General features: G+C 40.7%; 1 protein-coding gene and 1 pseudogene across 1 annotated transcript in view; one reads left to right on the top strand and one right to left on the bottom strand.

Annotated features, from left to right (window-relative positions):
• The window catches only part of LOC134309986 (NACHT, LRR and PYD domains-containing protein 3-like), a 152,688-nt pseudogene that overhangs the window by 84,051 nt on the left and 46,173 nt on the right, over nucleotides 1-22,464 (top strand).
• LOC134309987 (NACHT, LRR and PYD domains-containing protein 3-like) overlaps nucleotides 1-22,464 on the bottom strand; it is a 93,672-nt gene that overhangs the window by 45,096 nt on the left and 26,112 nt on the right. Inside the window, exons 3-4 of the mRNA XM_062991495.1 lie at nucleotides 9,362-9,551; nucleotides 7,223-9,002 (exon numbers count right to left, since the gene is read on the bottom strand). Coding sequence (XP_062847565.1) covers nucleotides 7,223-9,002; nucleotides 9,362-9,551 — 1,970 coding nt within the window. The remainder of the gene's footprint in view (nucleotides 1-7,222; nucleotides 9,003-9,361; nucleotides 9,552-22,464) is intronic.

Here is a 22,464-nt window from a genome sequence, read left to right as displayed (position 1 = left end):
GGGCACATTGCAATTAATTGTTTGGTTTTAAAAAAGAAACAGGAAAGACAGAGTAAACAAAATACCAGTTCTAGTATGTCTAAAGGTGTTGCACTTGCTGGTTTGGTATTTTCTAGAGAAGGTACTGAAGGTCCAATAGAAAAAATGGAGGTGGATCCCTGTTATCAGCCTTTTATTTTAAAGGGCTGGGTTGGTTTGGAGGGAGATACTAGACTTAAGCCTATTCAAATATTCAGAGATACTGGGGCTGCTCAATATTTTATTTTAGCTGGTGTATTACCATTCTCTGATCAATCTTCTTGTGGCTCAATTGCTATATGCCAAGGTCTTGAAATGGGTTTTATTAAGGAGCCATTGCATCGCATTCAGTTGTGTACAGAGTTGTGTTCTGGCACATTTACAGTTGCCGTCTGTGGTGCTTTACCAGTGAAAGGGGTTGATTTTATTTGAGGAAATGACATAGCTGGTGGAAAGGTTTTGCCAATTTTAGAGGTTTTAAATAGTCCTCCTGTTGCACTTCAGTCATCTGAGCACCAGCCTGACATTTTTCCTGCATGTGTACTCACTCATGCCCAGTCTCAAAAAGTTAAAGATGAGATATGTTTGGCTGATTCATTTCTTTTTGATAGTGAATTGTCTGAAGATTTGTGTCCTGCAGCTAGTTCCAGTCAGGGTTATTATCGTTAACGAAAACGAACGAAATAACGAAAACTGAAATTGAAAAAACATTTTCGTTAACTGAAATAAATAAAAACGGTAATTAAAAGAAAAAACGATAACTAACTGAAACTGTATTTTGCGTTTACAAAACTAACTAAAACGTACTAAAATTATAGATAGAATAGCCTTCGTTTTCGTGTTTGTCTATTTATGAGCTTTGTGAACTGATATGAAATCGATTATTTCCACTCGAGCAGTTTTACGTTAGCTACCGGCCTTTCCCAATTCGCTCCCTCCTCACTAACACTCCACTACAGAGGGACACTCCACGTGAACGCGCAAACGGAGGTGGAGTGGAGAGAGGGAGTGAGTAGGGAGCGGATTGAGATTGGTCCCTGACGGCACGTCATGTTTAACATTCTGTTTCTGCTCACCACGCTGCAAAATGACAACAGCAAAAGTTAAGTTCATGTTTTTCTCAGATTGAGCTCCCTAATGTGTGTCTCATGAATTAGTTTATATTATTATTAGGGCTGTCGTAATCGCGATTAACGCGTTACATTTTTAATCGCGATTAAAAAAAAATCTCAAGATGAAACATTTTAATCAAACTATTTTTATTGGGCTCTTTGTGCCACGTAAATGTGTGTCTCTGTGGTTAATTGCATTTCTTAAAAGTGCATGAAGCAGAACGCTGATTAAGAACGATATAATGGCCAGTGATAGCTCAGTGGTTAAGGTACTGGTCTAGTAAACAGAAGGTTGCTGGTTCAAGCCCCGCCACCACCAAGTTGCCACTGTTGGGTCCCTGAGCAAGGCTCTCAATTGCTCATCGTGTTCAGCTCATTGTGTAAGTCGCTTTGGATAAAAGCGTCTGCTACAATGCTGAAGTGGACACGGTCAATTCTGAGACCTTCCCTACACACTTGCTCCCTGCGCCCTATAGTGCACTTAACATTCTTAAAAGGCCAGACAATATATCTGTAATTCACATTACATGACCAGTGAGACGTTAGAAAACAACATTCCTTTTCTTAGAATAGCCCCTTTTTTTAAGAAAAAATTGTTCTTGTGTAAATTACAAGTGCAGGAAAAACTACGGCAGATACAAAAGGTGCACTGGGGCCCATGGCAGGGGGGCCTCCACAACATGAACTCAACCACTCACCTCACTGCCTTCCCACATTGGCTGCACATATTACAATATTTTCATTAAGTAAAATTAAAAGAACTGAAACTGTGCAGTAAAAATACCAGAGGCAGGAATTTGGACCTGAAGTGTAACTTCTGAGTGACTTTTAATTCATTCTGATCAGCTATCAGCATCTGCAATTTGTTTAGGGGGCCCAACATTATTTATCGCGTGACAGCCCTAATTATTATGTTCATGTGTGTCCTTTTCAGCAGCAGTTTTACACACATTTTGCACCTAAGGCTGCAATCTTGTGGACTGTTACAGTTTTTGTGGACAGTTGATTGTTCAACAGTAATTTAATACATTTTTTAAATGGTATCTTTTGTTGAGTTTTTATTACACAATACTTACTCTGACCTTTTTGAATCCTGCACCTGAAAAATAACCCAAAGTATGAAAAAACTAAAACTAATACTAAAACTAATAAAAACTAAACTAAAACTAAGCATTAAACAAATAATAAAAACTAATAAAAACTAGCAAACCCACTCTAAAAACTAATTAAAACTAACTGAATTAGAGAAAAAAAAGTCAAAACGAAATAAAACTAAACTATAATGAAAAATCCAAAACTATTATAACCTTGGTTCCAGTTTAGGAGAAAACAAAGTGAGACCCTGTAGTGTTTCCAATGACAAGCAACATGTTGAATGGGTGATCGGAAATGATAAGTTAATGGAGGCTCAAAAGGCTGACCCAAGTTTGAGTAAGTATTTCTCCATGATAATTAAACCAGAGGATGCACCTGATAAATTAGTAAAGTATTATCTTGATAATGGTGTGCTAACACGTAGGTGGAGTTCGTGCAGTGATCCTGAACTAAACAATCTTTGTCAAATTGTAATTCCTTCAGTTTACAAGCAGCATGTTTTGTCTTTAGCTCATGACAGTCCATGGTCTGGTCATTTCGGCATTACCAAAACATACAACCGCATCCTTAAACATTTATTTTGGCCTGGACTAAAAACTGATGTTTCAAATTACTGTCGTACTTGTAAAGTTTGTCAGATTACAGGAAAACCTAACCAGTCTGTCCCACCAGCGCCTTTGTGTCCAATTCCAGTGGTTGGGGAACCATTTGAAAGGATTCTGGTTGATTGCGTAGGGCCGTTACCGAAGACCAAAGCAGGTAATCAGTTTCTTCTTACCATCATGTGTACTGCTACCCGCTTTCCTGAGGCCATACCCTTGCGAAAAATGTAGTTCAAGCGTTGGTAAAGTTTTTTTCAACTTTTGGGTTACCCAAGATCATCCAGACTGATCAAAGTACCAACTTTTTGTCTAGAATTTTTGCACAAGTAATGAAAACTTTGAATATTCAACATATAGTGTCTAGTCCTTACCACCCTGAGTCTCAAGGTGCCCTTGAACGTTTTCATCAAGGTCTAAAGTCTATGCTGCATCGATATTGTTTGGATACAGGTAAAGCATGGGATGAGGGAGTTCTTCTTGTGGTGTTTGCAGCTCGTGAGGCTATACAAGAGTCACTGGGTTTTAGTCCAGCTGAGCTTGTGTTTGGACACACTGTTCGTGGTCCCTTAAAGTTGCTTAAGGAGAGATTTTTAGCTAACACTAGTGAAGGAGACCCTACCAATGTTCTTGATTATGTCAGTAAGTTTCGTGAGAGACTGTACAAAATTTGGGATCTTGCAAAAGATACCATGAAGTTGTCACAAGCCAACATGAAGAAAACCTTTGACCAGAAAGCAGTTTTGCGAAGTTTTAGTCCTGGTGACCAAGTTTTAGTCTTATTGCCTGTTCCTGGGTCATCTCTAGCTGCTAGATTTTCAGGTCCCTACACTGTACAGAGAAAGCTTAGTGACACCAATTATGTTATTGAAACCCCTGAGCGTAAGAAAAATGTTCGTGTGTGTCATATTAATATGTTAAAAGCTTATTATTCCAGAAGTACACCTGTGAAAAAAGCTGACTCCAGTTCGATACTTGTTGCTGTAGTAAATTCTCTGTCAGATGTAGATGGGTTAAACTTTCATGGACACAAATTACCTACTGCTAGACACTAACACTTCCTAACACTCAGAGTTTAGCAGAACTGCCTTTAAGAATAAAGCACCTGTCAACAGAACAAAGTAATGACCTTGTTAAACTTATCGGAGAATTTCCGTCTATTTTTGATGATGTCCCGTCCCAAACCACAGTCCTAAAGCATGATATTGTAGTGAATACTAAAACTCCACTAAAACAACACCCTTATCGTGTTAATACACCAAAAGAACAATCATGAAGGAGGAAGTTGAATATCTTCTAGCACATGGCTTGGCTAAACCTAGTGTCAGTCCATGGAGCTCGCCATGTTTATTAGTTCCGAAGCCTGATGGTACATTTAGATTTTGTACAGATTACCGCAAAGTAAACAGTTTTACCGTATCTGACTCCTACTCACTTCCTCGTATGGAGGACTGTATTGATAACGTTGGGGCAGCTCATTTCGTCACCAAGTTAGATTTATTAAAAGGTTATTGGCAGATTCCTCTAACTCCTGAAGCATCTGAGATCTCTGCATTTGTTACCCCAGACAATTTCCTACAATATACAGTGATGGCTTTTGGCCTCAAAAATGCGCCTGCTACATTTCAGAGACTCATAAATAGAATAATAGATGATGTTCCTGGTTGTTCTGCCTACTTAGACGACCTTGTGGTTTATTCAGCTGATTGGTCTAACCATTTGAAAACACTGCGCATGCTTTTTGAGCGGCTGGCATCTGCCTCTCTCACACTAAATTTAGCCAAGTGTGAGTTTGCGCAGGCCACAGTTACCTATTTGGGCAAACAGGTAGGTAGAGCTCACGTGCGTCCTTCAGACGCTAAAGTTGCTGCTGTTGTTAATTTTCCCATTCCAAAAACACGGCGTGAGCTCCTTAGATTTTTAGGGATGGCTGGGTATTATAGAGGATTTTGCAAAAATTTCTCAACAGTGGTTGAACCTCTTACGAGGCTGATCAGTCTGGCGGTGCCATTTCAGTGGTCACCTAATTGTGAACATGCATTTGAAAGTGTGAAAGTGCTTTTAAGTGAAGCACCTGTTCTTGCAGCTCCAGATTTTACTAAGCCCTTCCAATTGGAAGTTGATGCCAGTGCAGTGGGTGCTGGAGCTGTATTGTTGCAGGAGGATTGTTGTGGTGTAGCTCATCCAGTGTGTTACTACTCTCGTAAGTTTAACAAACATCAATTCCATTATTCCATAATAGAAAAAGAAGCTCTAGCTTTACTGTTAGCCTTGCAACAATTTGAAGTGTACATTGGATCAAGTTGTTTACCAGTCATTGTGTATACTGATCACAATCCTTTGGTATTTTTATCCCGTATGTACAACCAAAACCAAAGATTGATGAGATGGGCACTACTGATTCAAGATTATCAATTGGAAATTAGGCATAAGAAAGGTGTTCATAACATTGTGGCGGATACACTGTCTCGTGCATGATTTGTTTTTGTAACATGAATCGCAAACTAAAATTGCTCTCTTTTAGGGGGCGTGTGACGTGCAAAAGAAGCACGTATGTTTTTTTTTTGTTTTTTTTCCCCCTCTTGTCTCTTGGTCTATCAACCTTGACTACAGGTGACGGTGCGCCAATCAGAAGTTGCTGCTGACTGCTGGGAGGCGGGTCCTGGCGCTTAAAAGGACCAATCTGGGCAGAGTTCGGCGAGGAGCATTTTGGCGTGTAGTGAGGCTTTGTTTACCGGCAGTTTCAGTTTTTAGCTGTTGATGTTGGCTTTTATGTAACCAGTATCTGCCGGAGTCTCATTGTTGCTCTCTCCTTTGTTTCTTTCTCTCTCAGGTTTACCGCGACAGGTGGACAGGCAAGCTTGGCGCGCGTACATGTACACACACCGTAGCAATTATTTGTTAGAACCACTAGGTAAGAGGCGGGTGCCATTACTTGTATTTTTGAAGGTAGTTTTGGGGTTAGGCAGTTAGTCTCTTTTGTTATTTTCTTTTCTTTGGCTCCGTCAGCGTCCACCGTACATTTAACACTAGCTTGACTGAAAATCTGAGATCCTCAGGACATATCCCCTCCTTCTACATAACCATTAGAGCACTATCAGTCCTCTTTTGTCATGCATATGCTTGGAGAGGTACTAACTTTGGATGAAGTAGTTCATTCTGACACCGAGTTGAGCTCAGAACTGTCGACAGATGGGGATGGCAATGGTAAATCCGATGAAGAGCTTTGCAGCCCTCCCAGAAAGAAACGTTTGGGAGCAGAGAACAAGACACCTATACCAAGCTTGAAAACAAAGGACGGGACAGTTTGGGAGACGGTAGATGCTAAACCCCTTCTGCAGAATGAATTCAGCACAGATGTTACTTTCCATGGGAGAGCAGGACCCACAGAGTATGCCAAGGTAAAGGACGCTCTGCACTAGAAACCGCAGCACAAAACAGTGTGGAGTTTGCAACAAGTACACCTGTCGCAAATGTAGAACTGAGAAAAACTGGGTGTGTAATAAGTGTGAATAGCATGTATAGCTACAATTACACACACACACACACACACACACACACACATACACACACACACACATATATATATAGTACTTATAGTTTTGTAAAAACATTAAATAAACAAAAAAAAACTAAATTGCAATGTGTCTATTGCTTTTGTAAAAAAATTTTCCTGCGAATATTATTTTAAATAAATCTTGCTGCCAATTCCTGTATAATGTTTCTTGAAACTAGCTCACTCAGGCCTGTCTGTAGAATTTGGGCAGAGGGGGATGAGAGGTGTTTGTGTGTAGACAGGCTGTGGGTCATTACCATGATAATGGGTACTAAGTGGCTCACAACAGGGGAGCGGGGTATCGAGAGGCAAAAGTCCCTTGCGCAAAAATGTGCAAGCATTGTCATTCTAGTGTTAAACTAATAGTTAAATAGCTAGTAAGTTCCAGCACGCCCTCCAGTTGATATAGATATATATATATATATAGATATATTTATGCCTAACGTGTTTTCTGTTAGTAAATACTTTTGTAATAACCATTACTGAACACCATTATTTGGATACAGATATCTTGTGGTTGTCTGTGAACATTTTTTTGTTGGTTTGTTTGTATCGTTCTATTTGTAAAGTAAACAAAGTACTGTTTGGAATATCAGCTACTGGTGTTTGTGTCCGTCCTTCCAATTCACCTCACATGCTCATGTTACATATCGTAACATGCTGTAAGTAAATGTGAGAAAAAATCTTACTAGAAGAGCTGAACTTTAAAATGTGACACACAAACACACACACAGGTTAGAATAAGTTGTGTTTAGGTGGATCAGAACCACTTATGTTGCTTCACTACATTTATAATAACAGTAAAAAGCTGCTGCTGTGATATTAATTAAAAAAATACTTACACAGCTCTTCTGGATTCTTTCACCACTGGCAGCAGCTTCAGAAGACATTCATCTGATCTGTTATATTTACTCAAATCAAACTCCTCCAGATCTTCTTCTGAGTTCAGCAACACAAACACCAGTGCTGACCACTGAGCAGGAGAAAGATAGAGTTCACTGAGACAACCAGAGCTATAGTGTTTATAACTGTTCAGGTAAGTCTGGACCTCCTGCACTAGAGAATGATCATTCAGTTCATTCAGACAGTGGAACAGATTAATGGATTTCTCTGGTGAGGGATTCTCCCTGATGTTCTTCTTGATGTACTCCACAGTTTCCTGTTTACTGCGAGAGCTACTTCCTGTCTGTGTCAGTAGGTCTCGTAAGAGAGTCTTATTGGACTCCAGTGAGAGACCCAGAAGAAAGCGAAGGAAAAGGTCCAGGTGTCCATTCTCACTCTGTAAGGCCTTGTCCACTGCACTCCTGAGGAAATTAGACATGCTGGACTTGGTGAACAGATCAGACAGATCAGTGGTTTGTTCTTCTGTTGGAGTTTTACTGATGAAGCAGTTAAATGCAAATAAAGCAGCCAGAAACTCCTGGATGCTCAGATGAACAAAGCTGAAGACCTTCCCCAGGTGTAACCCAAACTCCTCTCTGAAGATCTGGGTGCACACTCCTGAGTACACTGACACTTCTCTGACATCAATACCACACTCTCTCAGGTCTTCTTCATAGAAGATCAGGTTTCCTTTCTCCAGCTGTTGGAAAGCCAGTTTTCCCAGTGCCAGTATCGTCTTTCTGGTCTGATAAGGGTCTGGATAACATTTCCCATGATACTTTTGTTCCTTGTGTTTGATCTGAAAGGTCAGGAAGTGGATGAACATTTGAGTCAAAGTTTTGGGAATCTCTCCACCCTCTGCTTCACCCAGCATTCTCTCTAGAACAGAGGCTGAAATCCAGCAGAAAACTGGAATGTGACACATGATGTAGAGGCTTCTTGATGACTTTATGTGTTTGATGATTTTACTGGCCAGGTCCTCATCACTGATCCTCTTCCTGAAGTACTTCTCTTTCTGAGGATCACTGAAACCTCGTACCTCTGTTACCTGGGCTACACACTCAGGAGGGATCTGATTGGCTGCAGCTGGTCGAGAGGTGATCCAGAGGAAAGCAGAGGGAAGCAGGTTCCCCTTGATGAGGTTTGTCAGCAGCACATCCACTGAGGCTGATTCTGTTACATCCCACACAACATCATTCTTCTGGAAGTTTAGAGGAAGTCGACACTCATCCAGACCATCAAAGATGAAAATAATCTTGTGGGTCTTGCCATTTATTGGTTTTAATATTTTACATTCTGGAAAAAGGTTATAAAGAAGCTCCATCAGACTGAGATGTTTCTCCTTTATCAGATTCAGCTCTCTAAAGGGAAGTGGGAACATGAAGAGAACGTCCTGATTGGCTTTTCCTTCAGCCCAGTCCAGAATGAACTTCTGCACAGAGACTGTTTTTCCAATTCCAGCAACTCCTTTAGTCAGCACAGTTCTGATGGACGTGTCTTTAAAGAGGTCATTACATTTGATGGGTTTCTCCAGTGTTGTTGGTCTCCTGGATGTCGTTTCAATCTGTCTCACCTCATGTTCATTATTGACGTCTCCACTCGAACCCTCTGTGATGTAGAGCTCAGTGTAGATCTGATCCAGGAGAACTGATGATCCATGCTGTGAGATTCCTTCATTAATTCTTTTATATTTCTCTCTCAGTTTGGTTTTGAGGTTCTTCTGATAAACGGAGACCAGCTCTAATAAACAGAAGAACATGAAGAGAAATATTTCACTGCATGAACCAGATTATAAAATCTAATATTATTTATTAATCTAATCTGTCTGTCTAATCTGTCTGATCATCTCTATCAGATAATGATTCATTAAGACATAACAGATTTAATGTCAGAGTTCGGATATCAGTTTGCTGCTATTAATGTTTTTATTAGTATTAGAAAGATCAAAACTGAACTGAATATGGATCAACTATCAGCATGACACATTTTACTGTTTTACACCTTCTCGCTTTCTCACTAAATTACTTTAGTTTTAATTAAAATTACTTCATATTGTAGATCTTAAATGAAAGTGATGGAATAAAACCAGAAGCTCTTACTGGTCTGCAGTGTGTTGGCTAAATCTGTCTGGTTCATCTTCTTCAGGACATGTAGCGTTATCTTCAGTACCTCCTCTCTGAAACTACATTGATCCTCCTCATCCTTTACCTCAGAGAATTCTCGACTTAGACTCTTCTTATATTTATTCAGTTCATTTTTCAACAGTGTGACGACTTGCTGCTCCAGCTCCTGATAAAATCACAGTAATTAGATATAAAAATGTTAAACCTACACTGATACAGTCAGCTCCAAAATGATTGGCACCCTTGGCAGAAATAGATAAAAAGGTCATGAAATCTCTTCAGATCCTCCAGGCTCTAAGTTCCTCTCTTGTGAACTCTCTTCTGCTTACCTTTCAGCTTTTCAGTGGGTTTTAGGAGAGAACTGGATATTTATATCACAGTCAAACAGTAAGGCATGGATTAATTAAAACATCAAGTAAATTTAAACATCAACATTGAAATTAGAATTTATTTATTAGGATTTTAACATCATGTTTTACACAATTTGGATACATTCATGACAGGAACGGTAGTTCAAGCCTTTATGTCAAACACAGTCATGGACAATTTAGTATCTCCAGTTCACCTCACTTGCACGTCTTTGGAGTGTGGGAGGAAACTGGGGCTCCCAGAGGAAACCCATACCACCATGCAGCCCTGTGGAAATTAGAATGTTTTCGGATTTCTAAGAGAGCCACTAAATTATGTAAAATACTGTAACAAATTGGCCTGCAACACCCTGTTTCACCTGCATAGGTGTAGTAGTAGTTGTTGTTTTAGAATTACATGTTCCAAAGTCTCTCACACTTCTTAGCACTAATGCACCTTAGCTGAATTCAGCACTGTATAAATCAGCTATAAATTATTTGCTTAATGCTTGACAAATTCAAACATTAAATGGAACAGTGATCCGATTTAAGGATTCAGTTATCTAGTTAGGGTTAGAAAGAGAAAAACATTTTCTTACAATATACTTATAAGATTTGTACTTAAGAATTTGTACTTAAATATACTTATAATATACTAAGATTTGAAGTATACTACATATAAACCAGTAAATGTCTGTACTTATTTTAAACATGTAAAAAATATAATAACGTCATATTTTGATCATGTTATGGGATATAAATAGTCCAACACCAAACTATCCTCAGCCTTAGGGCTGAGAACACTACTGTAATTGAAATGTTTGTTTTCTCAGAAATTAATAAACTTAAAGACAGTGAGCTTAACCCTTTAAGTTCAGCTTTACTTGTTTGTTGTAGCTTTCTTTTTTTTTTTTTTTTTTTTCTTTTCTTTTCACCTTTTTGCTAGTTGTGCAGCACTGAGCCATGGTTTGGGTGAGATGCAGAGCCCAGCAGATGTGTCTGATCAGCAGTAATCAGTGGAGGTGCAGCATGTAGGCCATATATGTGAGTTAAAGAGGATTATTGGTGAGTGGGTAACTAAATATATGTATCCGAGAAGGCTCTGATGATGGGTTGTCAGAGAGACAGCCCAAATAAGAGTTAAAGTCTAGAGTTAGCATAGTAGGCTAACGCAGACTGCTATATACTGGTTATTCTAGTGAATGCGGTAGCATGGTAGGCTAACGCAGGCTGCTAAAGTGTACCATAACTCTGAGTATGTAGGGAGAGTTAGTTGTCTAACCCAGTCAGCTGCTGATACTCTTCTGAAGTGTGTGATTTTGACGCTCTCAAAAGATTTGAAGACAAACTTCCCAGGTAGTGACTGGAGCGACCGGAAAGCCCCAGTTTTCCCTGTCCATGTAGGATATTAGTGGCCGGAGGTCCGGAGACCCAAAGTACATGGCAGGAGGGTACGAGCCCCTACTACTGCTACAGAGAGGAGGAAAGAGAGAGAGTTAGAAGTAAGGGACTGAGCCATCGACACAGAGGTACTCTTTTTATGTTGTTTATTTGCTCTTCGGAGTAAAGGGGCAATTTTTCTGGGCAACAACGATGACAAGCCACGCTTTAGGCCTGCAACGACGGAGGGTTAAGTTCTAGATTATTAGCTAAATTACTTCAGTCGAGCCAGGTGTGTATGTGAGTGAGCCCAATTTATTTTATTTGTATGTCTTGTATTCTTTGTTCTAATACAGTTACGTTCGTTTTATTTCCTGCATTTGTGATTTTACCTTTACAATTAATTACAATGGTCATGTGTGTCTTTCACACATGATTGGGGTAAAGCTCCTAGTACGGCGTTGTAAGATGGTGAGAGATGTACTTTACCCCAGGAGCTTACCCCAATCATGTGTGAAAGACACACATGACTATTGTAATTAATGGTCACTGTGATTTGCATATGGACCTGATCACTGGTTCCATTGTTATGCAGTGGGTGGTGATCGGTCGTTATGCAAATCGTCTGCATATAAGGTTGGGGTATCCACCACCAGCTCAGACTGAAGAAGTCATTCGGATTGAGTGACGAAACGTATCTCTACAACAAACTTGTGTCCAGATGAACTGATTTAACTTTGTGGATTTGTGTACCTGGATTATTGAGCATGCATCAACAGATTCTGACTCACTTCGGTAAGGATTGCCTCAAACTCGTACGAGAGTACGAGAAAACGGCACGTAAGATGGCTGACTACAGGAACCACCTGCAATTTAACATCAGATGCAGACAGAGCAGGATCACACCTAAGAGCCTGCAACTCAGATCTTCTGTCAAGGGTCACCGAGCTAGCAAGATCATTCAGAAGGCACAAAACCAGCTACCGAATGAACGGGTGAGACAAACTAACTTCACAACCGATGTCTTAAAAACTAGAGAGGAGCAGATCGTACAAAGACTTACATCACGTCTAGATGAGCCCACTCTCCAACAGGTGATTAACTTCATGCAGAAGGCTTGTCTAGGACAACATGAAAAGTCAAAAACCAGGCAGCGAAAAAAGTTTGACTTGCTTGCTGCAGGACAGAAACACCAACAGACTACGGATGGCCGAAAGAGGAATGAAGGGCAAACACACACTGGTGATATGGACAAGTGGGTGAACAACTTGTCGGACAGACAATTCACACAAGCGGAGAAAGACATCTTGGCTAAGGGGTTGAATTTCGCTGTTACACCAAAGCAGGTCCCACTAGTGGAACTGATCACAGCCACAGAATCAGCAATCCGCAACAACAACATCTCCGACCTGGAAGCGGAACAGTTGCGGATGAAAGTGTCAGCTTGCCTTAGTAATGCAAAGCCACCGCCATCCAACATCAGCAGAGACGAGAGGTATGCACTTACTACACTTAGTAAGGACAATAACATCATCATACTTCATGCTGACAAGGGTAGATGTACTGTTCTGTTAAACCAGATAGACTATCATGAGAAACTGATATTGTTACTTAGTGACACTAACACTTATGAGCTGCTAAAACAAGATCCAGGTAGTAGCTACAAGAAAAAGGTGATAGATGGTCTGAAAGTTTTAGAACAGAACAATGCTATTGACAGAGCTTTGTACTACAAATTATATCCGGGGGAGGCTACACCTAGTCTGTATGGGTTACCTAACAAACAGGATGTACCTTTACGACCCATTGTTGGTATGATTAACTCTGTGACATAACATTTTTAAGTTTCTAGCATCGATTCTCAACCCGTTGAGGTAGCACGGAACACCACATTCAGAACACCATGGACTTTGTGGACAAGGTGAAGGGCGTTATCATGGAGACAGAGGAAACAATGGTCTTGTATGATGTTACATCCCTCTTCACGTGCATTCCGGTTGCTGAGGCAGTAGAGGTGGTCCGTTGGAAACTACAAGGCGACCCCACCCTGAGCAAGAGGACCAACCTTACCACGGACCAGGTGTGCACACTCCTAGAACTGTGTCTTCAGTCCACCTACTTCTTGTACACAGGGCAGTTCTACAAACAGAAACATGGGTGTGCTATGGGGTCACCAGTCTCACCTATTGTTGCAAACCTGTATATGGAGGAAGTGGAAAAGAAGGCACTAAGGTCCTACTCAGAGACACCACCGAGTCATTGGTTCAGATATGTGGACGACACCTGGGTTAAAATAAAATCTGAGGAAGTACCACATTTCATGGACCACATCAACTTGGTGGACAAACACATCAAGTTCACAAGGGAGGATGCAAGCAACAACAGTTTAGCCTTCTTAGACTGTGAAATTGCTATTCAAGATGGGGGACGTTTGAAAGTAAATGTGTATCGCGAACCAACACACACAGACCAGTACTTAGGGTTTGACTCCCCATCATCCATTGGAGCACAAACTAGGAGTCATCAGCAAGGACGGATTAAGGATAGTAATAGGATATATTATAAAATAATATAATGCAGTATAAAGGGCAATGAGCCTTTAAAAAGGCTGTTGGTTGCTGATCTGGTAATAGCAAGGTAAAAGTTGTAGTAAAAGCACAGAGCAAGTTCACAAGCTGAACTGTCTGAATGTGAGGAGTTTTGATACTGGCAGGGGTTTTTATATAGATCTCGCATATTCACTTGGAAGTTCTCGCAACACCTGATTGGCTCAGCCCCCGTGGGATTTTAGGGCAATGTAACAATTTTTCACCACTGAGTGAGAGAGTGGGGGAGGGGCAGCCACTATCTACTACAAAAATGCTGTTTTGTGTGTGTGTGTGTGTGTGAGTGTGTGTGTGAGTGTGTGTGTGAGTGAGTGTGTGTGTGTGTGTGTGTGTGTGTGTGTGTGTGTGTGTGTGTGTGTGTGTGTGAGAGAGAGAGAGAGAGAGAGAGAGAGGCATGGAGAGGGAGACAGGGGGAAGGTTTTGAGTATATTAAAAATGCTGTTGTGTGTGTGTGTGTGTGTGTGTGTGTGTGTGAGAGAGAGAGAGAGAGAGAGAGAGAGAGAGAGGGAGACAGGGGGAAGGTTTTGAGTATATTAAAAATGCTGTTGTGTGTGTGTGTGTGTGTGTGTGTGTGTGTGAGAGAGAGAGTGAGAGAGGCATGGAGAGGGAGACAGGGGGAAGGTTTTGAGTATATTAAAAATGCTGTGTTAATGATAATGAAGTTTAATTATTGTCGAGACCCCTTCACACTGCATTGAAACATGTCAAGTCATGTCAAACTGTCATTGAATAACAAGCTGAATAAAATATGTTTTCCAATAAATAATCCTCAAACAAAATATCAGGGTTACACACATACTCAGCCACAGCTACTACAACAAAACCACTTGCTGTTGCATCATCTGTCACCAAACCAAAATTGTGCTACTCAGTAAAATTAGCTTGCAGTTCTGTTGTATGAAAAGGCACTTTTCCTTTCATGCATTCCTTTAGAGCTAGAGTGACCACTGGTCTCTTTACTGTTGTTTATTAAAGGGGAAACATGAAACTAGTCAAATGGCTTGTTGTTTTCACATAAGTGAAATCACACCCTTGGCCAAATTCACTCAATTTAATCGGTGTCAAAGATAGCATTCATCAGACAAATTGCTTGTCTTAAATTTAAATAATTGCAAAATTGCTAAATTAATTTGTGTCTCTGCGCTTAAGAGAAATTGAACATAATAATTTTGAAACAATACAAATTCAGAAACATTAAGTAAGGGCCTGAATCGCATATTTGCAACAAAACGTCTGTTATGAAATATGGTAGCTTGCCTGGCAATTTGTAGGTCCCTAGAAAGTCAAGGAGCCATGGTAAACGACTTCTATGGAAGTCAAGCAAGGGCCCTCTAATGGTATGCCCTGCTCTTCTCTGGGGCCCCCTGGTAGGGGCTCTCATAACCAGGGCCCTCTAAAAATATGCCCCCCTCTTTCCTAGGACCCCTAATAGCCAGAAGTCGAAGTCAGAGCAGTGCCACAACGCCTCATCCATTTTCATAAGGGGCCCAAAAGCATGGCTAGGGCCCAAAAGCATGGCTAGGGCACCTAAAAGCATGGCTAGGGGCCCCAAAAGCATGGCTAGGGCCCCCAAGAGGCCCTGGGGTCAAAGTCCCTAATAGTCAGAGGATCCTTAAAATGGAGGGCCCTCAGAAATAAAAATATATTGTATCATAAATGTTGATAGGCATCGCAAAATGTTTTGGGCCGGGGCCCCCTGACCTCAAGGTTTTGTTAGCGCTGGTTTCCTCTCTGCGTTGTTGGCAGGAGGCTTACCGCTAGTGGGAGCTATCACATTTCCTAGCTCTGGAATAGGGTAGTGCTTAGAGTGCTTGCCTTGGGTCAGGACGACCCCAGTTCGAATCTGCCCTGTGTTTAATTTTTAACTTTTCTTGTTGCTTACTTGCAGAGTTGCTTCTCCTTCAGCCATCATCAGTAACCCGCGTGGTGGCGAAGGCTCCACCCAATCTACGCTCGCTCGTCGCAAGTGATCATATACACTAGTGGGGGTCACTCAGCGTAAACCTATTCCCCCACGTAGCAGCACCTTATCTGCGCTCATTCCGTTGTGTTGTATAACTGCCGTTTAGTTCAGTGGTTAAGCTTGCATCTCTGCGAAGCCAGCGTCCTCGGTTCGAGGCTCATGTGTTAAGTTACTGTTTTGATTTCTGTTTCATTTTCAGGTTCCGTTTGGGTCGACACCACTCGTTTTTTTCTTTGTTTATTTTGTGTTCGTGTGTTTTTTTCTGTTAATAAACATAGTTGCTGCCGCAACTAAAATCTGCATTTTGGGTCAGACTCCTTTCATCATAACAAAATAGAATTAATCCGTGCCAGACTTCCCAAACTCCCCCTTACCTAACCTTTCTAATGTCTTAAATGCTCTTTTTTGTTATGAATGCATGTATATTTCTCTTAAATCTTAAATGATAGAATTAGGGATGCATCAATACCATTTTTTCCCAACCGAGTACAAGTACAAGTACATGTATTTTTGTACTTGCCGATACCGATACCAATACCTATTGGATCAGATATCTGACATGTTAGAACAGGGGTTTTCAACCTGTGGGGCGAGTACTTGTCTGGGGGGCGCCAGTGCCTGACCGGGGGATGCGTGGCATTTTGAGATTTTTTTACTTCTAAAACTAAAGCAATTCATTTTTCACCCACGGGAGACATTTGATTAGTCTTACTGACCATGCTCACACGCACCTTTAATGTTATTCAGTTCAGTCTGAAAAAAACCTTCAAAATAGAGCTAATAGTGAAGATAAACTGGTTACCAAAGCAACGACCGCTGTTATAGGACGTGTGTGTGTCTTTAAGAGAGATGCTCTGTTCACTGTATCGATACAAGTGACTCAGGAGTCAATTCATTTTATGCGCAGCGTAAGTTTATTTTCTCATTCATCTCTCCGTTTTTACTGTTATAATGAATGTTGCGGTTGTAAATAAACACCAACTACTACAGAACATTCTGTGTGACTTGCTTACATTATAAAGCTCAGGCTTAATTATACTGAGTATTACCACAGAGCGGGAGCCGACTCAGAGTCGTTCTGTCTGTGGAGCTAAACGTTTTCTCTCAGGCTGCGTCCGGAATCGCATACTTACAGAGTACGTACTAAATTGGAGGAAGTGTGCACTACTCTGCCGGTAAAAAAGTACATACTTCCAGTACAGAAGTACGCAGTATGCAGACAACACCGCTACGTACTACATCCGCCATCTTTCCAACATCAAGTGATGACGTGAGGACGTGATGACGTAATATCACCATAGTTACAGACTCATTACAAACCCCACTCGCCAAACTTTTGGCTATTTATCGTGTTTTTGTTATTTATTCGTCTTTAAGATGTTTTATTTTATTTATCTTACTTACACTTGTAAACAGAGGACCGCTATCTTTCTTGTTTCTTATTACGCTTCAAACGCCTACGCAGCTCCAGTTGCATTATGGGGTACATTAGCGGACCGCAAGTGTGCATCGCTTGCATACTCAAACATGGCTGCCCAATAAGTAGGTCATCCGGGTACTTCTCGCGTACCTCTTTGTGTATACTATGTATTCGGACATACTAACCGCTCTCGCGTCCTCATTTCACATACTATTGAGCATGGAAGTATGCGATTCCGGACGCAGCTTCAGTCAGAGCAGATGATCCTGAACTAACCAACGCAGCAACGTGCACTAGGCACACGGTATCGGATGTTTAGTATCGGAGCCTCGTTTGCGAGTACGAGTACAAGTTAATGAGCGCGGTATCGGGCAGATACCCGATACTAGTATCGGTACTCATGCATCTCTAGATAGAATAGACATTCCTGTAATAAACAATAATAAACAACAATACACAGTAGTACTGTACATAAACACACATCACATTTCAGTACAGTATGTGTGCTGTACCATACACCATAATACATTTCCTTCTTTTATAAAATGTATCTACCAGAAACAACAATAACTCTCATATTTCTCTATTATTTCCTCCTTTATTTCAGTAGTGTTGTACTTTGCTAGTTTATTTTTTTTGATATACTTAGACAAATCTCAGTATATTTTAAATTCTCTTAAGTGCATTTTTTCACTAGGGCAGTGTACAAAATACACTTAAGTAAACCTTTGTATAATGTGTTTAAAGTGTGCTTTAAATGTATTACCATAACAGTTATTTAACACACTTTAATATACTGCAGATATATTAATAATATTAAAAACAAGTATTTGAGAAGTATATTAAATTTAAATAGTCCTAATTTAGTACAATTTAGTACAATTAAAGTCAAGCTTTTGTATTCTTTTTTGTACAATTACAGTATAATTAGCACTCTGTAAGTGTATTGATCATTAGTGTGACAATAATATACTTTAGTGCACTGTAGCATATTGAAGATTAGTTTACTTAAGTCTTTCTTTCAACTTTATAAAAAAAATACACTTAAGTAAACTTTTGTTTAATGTGTTAAAAGTGCTGTACGTGAATTACTATAACAGTTGTTCAACATACTCTGCAAAAATATACCAAACATGTATTTAAAAACAAGTATTTGAATAACCCAACCTTATATGCAGACGATTTGCATAACGACCGATCACCTCCCATTGCGTAACAATGGAACCGGTGATCAGGTCCATATGCAAATCACAATGACCATTAATTACAATGGTCATGTGTGTCTTTCACACATGATTGGGGTAAAGCTCCTATTATGGCGTTCTAAGATGGTGAGAGGTGTACTCTCAGGCCTCCTCCCCGGTTCAGGGATGGTCATTCCCTCTTCACATAGATGGCCTCTTTGACTCCCTGTTCAAACCAGCGTTCCTCCTTGTCAAGGATCTGCACATCATTTAGTGAGTGGCCGCTGGCTTGCAGGTGGGTGTACACTGCGGAGTCCTGGCCAGAAGAGGTTGATCTTTTATGTTGTGCCATCCGTTTCGCCAGTGGCTGTTTGGTTTCCCCGATGTACAGTTCCCGGCAATCCTCCAGGCACCTAACAGCATACACTACGTTACTCTGTTTGTGCCGAGAAACCCGGTCCTTAGGGTGAACTAATTTCTGGCGTAGCGTGTTTTGGGGTTTGAAAGCAACTGAAACACGGTGTTTGGAGAATATCCGTCTCAATTGTTCTGATACTCCCGCCACATACGGAATCACCACTGGTTTGCGCTTAGACCGTGGTTGTCCTTCTCCTCCCTTCAATCCACTGGAGCCGTGTTTGGGCATTTTTTCCGCTTTTACGAATGCCCAGTTGGGAACCACATTCACCCAGGGCCTTCTTGACATGAGATTTCTCTCTATCCTTGGCCGTAGTGTCTGTGGGGATGCTGTTCGCCCGGTGGTGCAGCGTCCTGATGACCATGGCTGGATTACTGACCGGGCCAGTGGGGCCAGCGCCCAGGGGCCCTTGAGGTCAGGGGGTCCCGGGGGGGGGCCCTGGCCCAAAACATTTTGCGATGCCTATCAACATTTATGATACAATATATTTTTATTTCTGAGGGCCCTCCATTTTAAGGATCCTCTGACTATTAGGGACTTTGACCCCAGGGCCTCTTGGGGGCCCTAGCCATGCTTTTGGGGCCCCTAGCCATGCTTTTGGGCCCTAGCCATGCTTTTAGGGGCCCTAGCCATGCTTTTGGGCCCTAGCCATGCTTTTGGGCCCCTTATGAAAATGGATGAGGCGTTGTGGCACTGCTCTGACTTCGACTTCTGGCTATTAGGGGTCCTAGGAAAGAGGGGGGCATATTTTTAGAGGGCCCTGGTTATGAGAGCCCCTACCAGGGGGCCCTAGAGAAGAGCAGGGCATACCATTAGAGGGCCCTTGATCATGAGGGCCCCTGCTCTATTGACTTCCATAGAAGTCGTTTACCATGGCTCCTTGACTTTCTAGGGACCTACAAATTGCCAGGCAAGCTACCATATTTCATAACAGACGTTTTGTTGCAAATATGCGATTCAGGCCCTTACTTAATGTTTCTGAATTTGTATTGTTTCAAAATTATTATGTTCAATTTCTCTTAAGCGCAGAGACACAAATTAATTTAGCAATTTTGCAATTATTTAAATTTAAGACAAGCAATTTGTCTGATGAATGCTATCTTTGACACCGATTAAATTGAGTGAATTTGGCCAAGGGTGTGATTTCACTTATGTGAAAACAACAAGCCATTTGACTAGTTTCATGTTTCCCCTTTAATAAACAACAGTAAAGAGACCAGTGGTCACTCTAGCTCTAAAGGAATGCATGAAAGGAAAAGTGCCTTTTCATACAACAGAACTGCAAGCTAATTTTACTGAGTAGCACAATTTTGGTTTGGTGACAGATGATGCAACAGCAAGTGGTTTTGTTGTAGTAGCTGTGGCTGAGTATGTGTGTAACCCTGATATTTTGTTTGAGGATTATTTATTGGAAAACATATTTTATTCAGCTTGTTATTCAATGACAGTTTGACATGACTTGACATGTTTCAATGCAGTGTGAAGGGGTCTCGACAATAATTAAACTTGATTTAATATCATTAACACAGCATTTTTAATATACTCAAAACCTTCCCCCTGTCTCCCTCTCTCTCTCTCTCTCTCTCTCACACACAAAACAGCATTTTTTGTAGTAGATAGTGGCTGCCCCTCCCCCACTCTCTCACTCAGTGGTGAAAAATTGTTAGGTGTTGCGAGAACTTCCAAGTGAATATGCAAGATCTATATAAAACCCCCTGCCAGTATCAAAACTCCTCACATTCAGACAGTTCAGCTTGTGAACTTGCTCTGTGCTTTTACTACAACTTTTACCTTGCTATTACCAGATCAGCAACCAACAGCCTTTTTAAAAGCTCATTGCCCTTTATACTGCATTATATTATTTTATAATATATATATTTTTTTATATTATATTATACTATACTATATTGCATATATTCTGTTACATTCTTTTCATAGTCTTTTCAAAGGCTTATATATTATATTATATTACATGATATAATATTATATTACTATATATAATATATTAAACTTTGAAAGGTTCACAGCCTTTTTCAAGGCTAGTGAAACGTTGCTAACTAGCAACTCACAGCTTTTTTAAAAGCTTATTGTTATTTGCATATTCCATTATTGATAATAGTAGAAGTGTAAGCTTTATAATATTAGTACATACATACAATACATTTACAATAACAACAATTTATAGCTAAATAGTTATAGGTCAGCCTTTTTTTATTACATATTGTATCTGGTTCTACAATTTTGTGATTGTATTTTTTTCCTGAACATACAACATAGAAACAACATAGTAAGTATTGGATAGGAATAGGAATTTGCAAGACAAGCCTCTATATTTGCATCTTAAGAAACACTTGCCATTAATAACATGGATCCCAAACAAAAAAGTGGTGCCTCAAAAAGAAAAGCAAAAAAGATTAAGGAAGCAAATCAGGCAGATTTCCTGAAAAGCGTTCCTTTGATCTCAAACTTCTTTGAGAAACCGCTGGATATGAGTGAGACATTGCTAATGTTAGCAGTGATCAGAGTTCTAGCAATAAAGATGTGATCACCACTGGCTTAGTGTCACCTGTCAGTGACTATGTACCTTTGCAGACCCAGTCAGGTGCAGAGCAGGAATGCCAGCCCTGCCAGGCTACCACAGACCAGCAGCAGAAAGACCATGAAAGGAAAGTTGCAGGTGTGTCAGACCCACAATCAGACCAGCCAGCTGCATCGTGTGAGTGTCGTTTTTCAAATGAGGAGGGCAAGGACCCCAACTCCTGGTGTGAAACGGTCAACGACCCTGCTTTATGGCCCAGTACCATTACCGACCAAGCCAAGTCGATTCTTGTTAGTAGAGGAGAAGCTGCATTTCAAAACAGAAGTGCTAAGTACCCAGTCACAGTCAGGGATAGAGGCATTGGGGGTACCAGTAGGAGCTTTACAAATGCTCTACTCAGTTGCTCTCTACCCAACGGGCAAACTGTGACTAGGCAGTGGCTACTTTACTCTCCTTCAACTGGCTGTGTGTATTGTTTTGCTTGCAAACTGTTTTCCAGTAAGCACAATACTTTTGTTCATGGATTTTCTGACTGGAAACATTCAGAGCGGATTGGTGAGCATGAGGGGAGTGTGGAGCATAGGGCTAGCATGCTAGCATTATATAATCGCTCCAGAGGCACAGCAACAATTGATTCTGATATTGTCAAACAAATTGATGCAGAAAGACAATACTGGCGGAAAGTTTTGAAAAGAGTTGTTGCAGTCATCCAGTTTTTGGGGGAGAGGGGACTTGCTTTCAGGGGAAATGATGAGCTATTAGGATCAGCCCACAATGGTAATTTTTTGGGCATCATATTTACATTTACATTTTCAGCATTTAGCAGACGCTCTTATCCAGAGCGACTTACAGAAGTGCTTCCATAGTGAACATTTCATTCCTTAAGTTTAGATAGACAACAGTCGAAGAACACAAATCTGCTAAAACCTGTTAGAACCAAAGTGCCTTTTTTTTTTTTTTTTTTTTTTTTTTTTAAATGGAAAAGATTGGAATAAAGTGTTAGTAAATAAGTACAAATCAGCCCAAGTGTTTAGTAAAAAGGTGTGTTTTTAATCGTTTTTTAAAGACAGCAAGAGACTCAGATGTTCGGACAGACAGAGGAAGTTCGTTCCACCATTTGGGCGCTAGAACAGAGAATAGCCTTGATGCTTGTCTTCCTTTAGTCCTGGATGGAGGCTCAAGTCGGGCGAGACTAGAGGCTCGGAGGTTGCGTGGTACAGAG

The sequence above is a fragment of the Trichomycterus rosablanca genome, chromosome 3, assembly GCF_030014385.1.
Source record: "Trichomycterus rosablanca isolate fTriRos1 chromosome 3, fTriRos1.hap1, whole genome shotgun sequence".
In the NCBI taxonomy this organism is placed as follows: Eukaryota; Metazoa; Chordata; class Actinopteri; order Siluriformes; family Trichomycteridae; genus Trichomycterus; species Trichomycterus rosablanca.
This window is presented reverse-complemented; position numbering and strand designations above follow the sequence as displayed.